At 38.5% G+C, this 8,475-nt stretch overlaps 1 protein-coding gene across 1 annotated transcript in view; it reads left to right on the top strand.

The window, feature by feature from the left end:
- The first annotated feature begins 1,807 nt into the window (after positions 1-1,807).
- The window catches only part of LOC109533435, a 42,726-nt gene continuing 36,058 nt past the window's right edge, over positions 1,808-8,475 (top strand). Inside the window, exons 1-4 of the mRNA XM_048670261.1 lie at positions 1,808-1,966; positions 5,684-5,789; positions 7,306-7,595; positions 7,931-8,202. Coding sequence (XP_048526218.1) covers positions 1,926-1,966; positions 5,684-5,789; positions 7,306-7,595; positions 7,931-8,202 — 709 coding nt within the window. The 5' untranslated portion in view covers positions 1,808-1,925. The remainder of the gene's footprint in view (positions 1,967-5,683; positions 5,790-7,305; positions 7,596-7,930; positions 8,203-8,475) is intronic.

Here is an 8,475-nt window from a genome sequence, read left to right on the forward strand (position 1 = left end):
TTATTTCCTTATGCATATTGCGGCAGTCGTACTTCACTTCATATTGTTCTATCTTGTCACATTTTTCAGAGAACCATTTTAACTTTGCCTCTCTAATGTTTTTCCTTATGTTTTTGCGAATTTCACGGTACTTTGTGTTTCCGTCTTTCGTCCATCATGTCGAGGATCTCTTGTGTCATCCACTCTTGTTTTTTGTTTTTATCCTTTTGCAAATATTTTTCACAATTTGTTTGTATAGAGTTTTTGAATTTATCCCATTTGTCTTGTGCTTTACTCGTGTTGTTGTTGATTTTCTTTAAATCGTTAGTCAGCGATTCCTGCACTTGTTTCCGAATATTTCTCTCGGACAGTTTCCCTATGTCTATGTTGTTCTTGGAGGGTGCCTTCTTGATTCGTTTCAATCTCAGTTCAAACCTATACACAACCGGAATGTGGTCTGAGGGAACATCTGCTCCTGGATAGGTTTTTGCAGATCTTATTGAGTTTTTGAATCTGTTGGGTATAGAAATATAGTCGATTTGATTTCTAACTATTTTTTCCGCAGAGTCTGCTGGCGATTTCTACGTGTAGATTCTGCGAGGGGGGAGTTTGAATATGGTGGTACTGAGTAGTAAGTTATGATCCTAGCAGAACAGTATAAGAGGGTTCCCTCTTTCGTTTCTTTCACCGAGTCCGAAATCCCCTGTGGTGCCTGGCACACGCCCATTAGGATGGTTATCTTTCTGTTTGTTCATCATCTTAATCAAACGTTCTAGTTGTTCATAGAATTCTTCAATAACGGCGTCGTCTTTGCCTGAGAAAGGTGTGAAGGATCTAACCGTTGGTTGGATATGTGGGGAAACAACTATGCCCACTCCGTTCCTATGTTGTGAGTTGTCATTGCCAGAGTAGTATACTGTGTGGTCAAGTATCTTGCATTGTCCAGAGTCGGGCCAGTGGGTCTCACTGACGCCCATAATGTCTATATTCAGCCTATTCGTTTCTTTCATTATGTTATGGGTTTTTCCGCTTTCGTACATACTTTGTACATTCCATGTAACGATTTTAACCTGTTTTGGGGTTATTTTTCCGTTTCTCATGTTGTCGGGTTTTCGCATGTTCCCGACCTGGGAGGCCCGACAGTCTAATTGTGATCCTCCCCTGCCGCATCTATGAAGCCATGAAACCTATACTAGGGGAGAGTAATGGAGTAGTTTCCCGTTGCTTTCTCCATCGCTGTCTAAACGCCTTTTTGTGGTTACCACTGCCGCGGTTCAGTGCTAGTTTTGGTCCGCCCCGGGTATTTCATTTCCCCGGTACCACCCATATCTGGGAGACATTCCCCTATCCGCCACCTGGGGAGGCGCCTCGATGGGGGGCTAGCAACCCCACCCGGGTGTTATTAATTGATCGACAAAAATTGGAACAATCCGCAAAAGTATCGTGAATATGCGTTGAATTTTCAAACCTAGCTGAAAGTAATGGCTCTATAAACCACTGTGGTAATATTCTGTTGACAGGATGTTCCAGCTGCTGTCTCTGGAGAGTGATATTTTCCGCAAAATCGTAAACCATAATTTGGGCATTCAAAAGTTTCACTAGCGATAATCACGCAGCTCGGAAGTTTGCCCGGATAAATGTGTAGTTTAGTCAGTAGTAGAATTTCATTTGATTTATTTCGCTGTTTTTATTTCTGCACTGATTAGTAGCCGTAGCGTTTAGTTCCCCGGCTGCTCTATCCAACCTCCTCTAGTTCTACACCTCCACGTCCTCAAATCCTCCCCAGCACCCAGTAGATACTTCACACTAAGTGTTTGGTGTTCAGCAGGAATCAACAGCTAAGCCGAGACTCGAACGCACAACGATACCGAACTCTTCGGCGCCAGTCCAAGATTCGATCTTCCAGCATTAGATAGCATCCAGTATCTGCGTCGTCAGAATGAGCGATGGCGGCGCAGCTGACGTCACCGCGCCTGCGCCATTACAGGTCCACTCTCGATTCTGATTGGCTGTTTCAGGCTTGTACAAACTGCATGCAGGTTTAGTAACTTTAACTTTATCTTTAGGTCGATTTGTTTCATTGCAGCTGCAAGAACTTTCTGGTTCTTTGACCATAGTTTTCAATTTTCCAGATTTTTTACTTTCAGTGCACTCTTTCAACCAACTCACTAGGTAAATCTGCATCCAGTTTGTACATAAATAGTTGAGAGAAAACGCCGTCTTCAACCGAGCACCTTTTGCGTCACATCCACAGCTTGAATATTCGGGCCGCTGGGGCCGAGCCGGACCTGCAGCTTCATTAATAATCATCAATCTCTCTCATCATAATTCGACGATTGGCTTTCCTAGTTAGCTTGAATTTGCAACAGTTTAACTGTAGAACTTTTTAGAATTGATTCGTTATGGTCTCACACACACTTTGAATGATCGCTTAAATATGCTTCAATATTCACAACCGATTCTATCGGGCATACAAATGCCGAATTATTTAGTCGACATGTGTTGAGGAGCTTCGCCGGAAACCCGTTGGAAAATGTTCGGGCAGCAATCCATCAACCAGATTAGCGACTGAATATATGGAAGTTAGCCGATGGAAGAGTGCAAATTGGGTCTGCTCCAAACCACACATGGGTTATTTAAAGTTTTCCCATTTCTGAAGAGAAATATTGAGCAAGCGCCAGACTAACTGGAAAATTCATCAGAGCCTTCAGCCAAATAGAGCCAGAAGACGCTCAATGCTAAAACATTGAGACTAAACTCAGTGGAACGGCCTCGGCTGCAAAAAGCTTCCTCCAACTGACCAAAACTGAGAAAATCACCCTTATGGATGTTTGTTTGTGAATCAACCTCCAGCAATGAGATTCCTGGCTTAACATTGAATTCACTTTGCAGATTAAATCCCATCAGTTCGCTTGAGCAGACTGAAATTGATTCGCTGTTAAAAACAGTTTAATTTGCAGTATCTTAATTAACTAGAACTAGATAGTAAATAGGATTAGCCTAGAGGCAAAGCGCAAAGCTCAGCTCAGAAACTGTGTAGTTTCGCTTGAAAAATACCAATTTCAGTTTCTAAATTAATATTTCCTTAGTGGGAAAAATGTATTTTCTTCGTCCCACGATCGCATTTAGTATGAATGCGTTTCATACAAAACGCGAGTAATTAGACTGCCTCCGTTCTCTTTATTTCTCGTTTACTCGACAGAACACAAAATGCTAATTTCAAAATGTAATTGACCATTTCAAGGCAGTCGGGAAGTATAATTATTATGGCTTTATACGGTTAGAAATTCAATTTGTTTGGCAAAATAGCTGCTGTTTGGGGATATTTCCGTTTTCTATTTATTTCAGCAAATATTTCAGGGTGACAAATGAAACAGCGTGAAACTCAGGTTGATTTTTTAGATACAGATTGTTCATGTTTATTCATTTGGATTAACCATTTGGAAATGGCAATTTTTGAAGCTTGAAGCGATGGTCTTCGCATTCTGTAAAGAAAAACTCGGAAATTAAAATTTCAAGTTGCAAAAATAGAGAAGGTCTGGAGAAATGCTCATTTTCCGAAGTGACAAGTGCTCTCACTATAGTCAAAGTTTAAAAGTCCTCAGTCCGAATTTTTGCACAAAATATCATTTATTTGCAGTTTTAAAACTTAAAATAGCAAATATTTATTCTAAAGTAACAATGATTTTTGATGCGTCTGACGTTTAGGCATTTTAAATTACAAAACTCCATAAACCATTATTTACAATTGAAGAAATTGCGAAGGGTTGAACAAAACCTTATTTATTTGCAGTTTTTAAGGCAAAGCTAACAAATTTGTACTCTAAAATATCAATTATTTCCACTGTATTTAATCATCTTACTTTTTGTAAAAAAGAACCCCAATATCAACAAATTTCAAGTTGCCAGAACAATTATTATTTGGAGAAAATCTAATTTATTTGTTGTTTTAAGCGCAAAATTGGCAAGTATGTACTCTAAATTACCAATATTCCCACTATAAGTAAATTTTAAGCGTTTTATAATGCAGAACGCCAGAAACCAGCATGTAAAGTAACACGAATTTTGAATGTTTGCAGAAAATCTCGTTTATTTGCTGGTTTAAAGGCGAAGTTGGCCAATATGTGCTGTAAAGTGTCAATTGTTCCCACTGTATTCAACGTTTGGACATTACGTAACAAAAAACTAATTTATTTGCTGGTTTTGCACAAAATCACTGTTTCAACATGCAATTATTGCCACTATTCGCAAAGTTCAGACATTTTATTCAGTAAAATTCCAAAAATCACAATTTTAAATAGCAAATGTTTAGCCAAAATTTAATTTTCTTCTGTTTTAAGCTGAAAATTAACAAACTTACAATACTTAACGTGCCAATTACTCCCACCAAATTACGTATTTCCTTGGTTTCTGTTGCAAACCATTAATTTAGAAGATTTTTTCAATTTTAGTCCCATTGGGGGTGGAAAAATCACATTAAACCAGGATTATTCACACTTTTCGAGGAACAAATTGAAATAATTTGGCTTAGAGTCGATTTATGTGAAGATGAAGATGTCGCCCATTTATTCAGTTGCTATTTGAATATTTCCAGCAAAACAATTAAAAACTGCCATAATTACATGAATTAAATACATATTGAAAGCGATACATGTGAGCTAAAGAAATGTCAATTACTTCTCCTAAACCATAAATTTGTTACTCATTTAATCAAACTTTTATCTTTAGTCAGCAATTGCACCAAAACATTAATTTAGTTTAATTAAACTAATTAATTTAGTTGATTTAATTAATGTAATTAATTTTGTTAATTAATTTAATTAATTAAATTAATATTTCCTTCACTTGTCTCCTTAACTTAATGAAGTTCAGTATTTTGTCCAAGTTGTAAACGTTGGCCTAAATTTCAATTTATTTAACTTGTCTTTGACTGTTTTTTTTCTTTAATTCTAGTTGCTCTCAATTTTTGAAAAAGTCTGCTAATTTGTTAGGAGGATTATTTGAGGAAAATTTGATTGCAGCGGTTGCAAATTGTACTGAAAATTGGAAAAAATCGTACCAAATCCACAAACATTCCTACTGAATTTAGTTTTTTTCACTTCATTCCCTTTGGTCGAAAAAACTTTCAACTACGTGAACAATTCAAAATTGAGCTTTATTCCGAGGTGCGTATTAGATATGTATAGATTATAAGTGACAATTACTCTCACTATATTAAAATGTTATGCTCAATATCAAATTTGAAGTATCAAGACATGGACTAATTTGAAGAAAATGTTATCTAATCGTCTATAAGCTTAAAGTGTTAATTTTACCACTTACTTGTTTTTTTTTTGTTACTCTTTTCGTAGCAAAGCTTAAACAAGAAATAGAAAATTGAAGTTGATTTTACTATTAAATTGAAAATTGAACACAAAATATAAAATTATAAAATCTGAAAACTTTTTCTCCTAACTTTTTGTTAAATTAATTCTCTTACTTGAACCATTTGAAAGGAAAAAAATCAACTTTCAATTACAAATTATATTAGAAATTTTCATAACTATATTGCATGTTGTATGTTAGAAAAGCGACAAAACTCAGTGGCAAATAATCGAATCCACTCCACACAAGCTTGGCCACACTAAATCTAATTCGCCTTGCACGACAACTTTTCCTCCACCGATTTTTCTGGAAAATTGCAGGAATATTTCTTTGTTCGCAGGACAATGACTGCCCTTTGTTTCGTTTGTAATTTGCCGATACTCTCCCATCAAGTCGGTTTGGTCTGGCAAGGAGGAAACGGATGGGACGATCTAGTTAGAGAGCAGGTACGTGTTTAATAGAGACAGATTTCCATGCGGCTTTATTTATCCTGGACCGTTCAAGCGCGAATTCATCAATCATCCAAATTGATAAAACTGCAGATTCTGGACCATGGAAGCAAACGAAACTTTAATGGTCCCGAGCTAAGGTCGTTTATTATCATCAGGAAAACCTTCAAACAATAACGCCTTGCTTACCCTTTGACTGTATTCATATTACTAGTAATTGGCCCCAAATGAATATTCGAGTCAAAAAGTGCACACAACTTTTGCGCAGTCCGGTTTCCGGCTTTTAGTAAGTCAACATCCTAATAATTTGTCTTTTTCAGGCAATAGATCACGGTTTTCTGTTAAGTGAATCCACTTATGCAATCCAAGGGCCGGTAAGAATGCGACGCTCGTATTTCGCTTACGAACTACAACATTAACAATCAAACACCACAATGTTACTTACCTATTATCATATAGCATTATTTTGCTCTGTTTATTTTTGTGCCATGGCTTTAGACTTAGAATTTTAAAGCGTAGATCAGTTTATTTGCTTATCTTGGAATGCAATAGTGGAGCTACTTACACAACCATGAAAATAACACACTCTTGTAAATAATCATCTAATCAGCGAATCGGGCTTGATTTGATTACCTCTGGAAGCAGTAGAATGCATCAGGACCAAACAATAAGGCGAAGAATTGGCGAAATTTTTTCCAACAGATCATACAACGCAAACCTTTTGAGTCAAGTATTGCTTGAAATTTTTCTCTAACGTTTCGCTTGCAACTGCAGCAGGCATTCTCAAACACCATGCCAACGAGCTGGAGTTTGCGTTCAATATCTGACAATTTTTTTTCGTGTATACTGGATTTTTTTTCTGTATTAATTGGAAAATCTAGTTCCAATCAAGGCATAAAATGTATAAAAAAGGTTTCTGTACAGTGTGACCCAAATTTGAATAAACAGTTTCCCATTCGATTTCAGCTTAGAGAGTTTTCAGGATCCACAGCTACGTTAAGAAGGTTTCAAACCAGGAAAATTCATTTTTAAACATTTTCCAACCCGGTCAGTAAAAAATAATTGACCAACATAACAATTCAAATAAAACATTTGAAAAAAACCGTGTAAGTAATCCATTCGCAATGAGAACTGTAGCAGCTAGTTAGCAATCGGCCCTCGTAAATGGGAAAAGTGCAACAAGGCCGAGCATTTCCGATATTTTGCTCTCGCTCTTGACCATGGCGAAAGTCCCCTAAAAAATCGTCGCTGTGATACGGGGTGTATTGCATCAGTAACGTTGAACTGCTTCCACCAAAGCAAAATTCCAGAATTGAAAAGAACGACTTAACTTAGAAAAAAATACCACTTTCTGAGTCTGACCGCGATTGTGCCCCCGCCAAAAAATCCACTTAAAACCCAATAAAACCCCATTCAGGCTGCAACACTCACTTAGAAAAATAGCCCACACTTCCTGATTGACTGCAGGATAGAGCTTTTTGGTGGAAAATAAAGCTGTTCTCTTCTTTTGCAGCTCGAAGAATCGACAATCCGACAGCGTTTGGGAGGACGTCGCGACTCAGCCACCCAAATATGCTCCATCTCCCCACCGACCGAGACGCAGGAAAGTTCGCCTCCTGCTGGAGGCCGCAGGAGACGCTCTTCTTTAGCGCAACTGACCGATATCCTGCGGGAATGGGGCGGAGCGAAGAAGCAGCAAAAGCAGCTTCATCGCAGGGAAACTCTGGCTGATTTAGCGCGGAGTTTGCCTTGGGGCCGCCAAACCACTGCAGAAACTGGACCAACGCCCAGTATATGCACCAAGTAGGTGCAGGTGTTTTGCTAATTAGCTTTTTACTTGATTGTGTTTTTGTGCAGGCTAGGAATATTTGTAGCAGTACCAAGGGTAACACGTTCAACCAACACTTTTTCATCACCCATACGTAGTAGGACACATTACGGCTTCAATTCATTCATTTACAGACCAACACGAAACATGACCATAAAACTCAGGTTAGAAGGTGCATCCACAAAAACCTCCACACAAAGCGCACATAGTTAAACCTCCTCAAATTTCACAAATGCTTGTCGAGTGCTCTACAACATATTCTAGCGCATCGGCGACGTTACTAAAAATCACGTATTTTCCATTTCCGAAGGAAACGCAGAGAATCCAGTGCAGACTCTGGAATAAGGAGTTCGGGATCGAAATCACGTCGCGATTCACACCACAATGCCATTTCGGATTTCAGAACCGAAGTGGCCAAATTGTGGCAACGGAGGGAATCCGTAACGACCACAACGATCGTTAGTCCCAGCTCGGTTTCAGCTCGAAGAGATAGCGGAGAATCATCAAGAAGCGGACGACGCGACTCCACCTCGTATTCCCAACATGCATCTAGAAGAGGATCGGGCGAAAGCGGCAAAAGCAGTGAGTTTTACCTAATTTTTCAAATTAATTAAGCAACATGTGCACTATGCTCTCCGGGAATTTAAATGTTGTCAAGGGGAACTCGGAACCCTGTGCTGAATTTGAATTTGTGTCTCATTTTTTCGCAAAAACCAAGTATTTAGGGTAATTCCGGGAGAGCTGAACCACCGCCTGAGATGGACCAGTCGGGTATTTTCGACTGTACATGGTATATGAAGAATATTTCAACGCTACCCCGTCAACAAACGACTACCAGTTGCACTCCGATAGTAG

The sequence above is a fragment of the Dendroctonus ponderosae genome, unplaced genomic scaffold (assembly GCF_020466585.1).
Source record: "Dendroctonus ponderosae isolate FM_Combo_2020 unplaced genomic scaffold, Dpon_F_20191213v2 Dpon_F_20191213_1, whole genome shotgun sequence".
In the NCBI taxonomy this organism is placed as follows: Eukaryota; Metazoa; Arthropoda; class Insecta; order Coleoptera; family Curculionidae; genus Dendroctonus; species Dendroctonus ponderosae.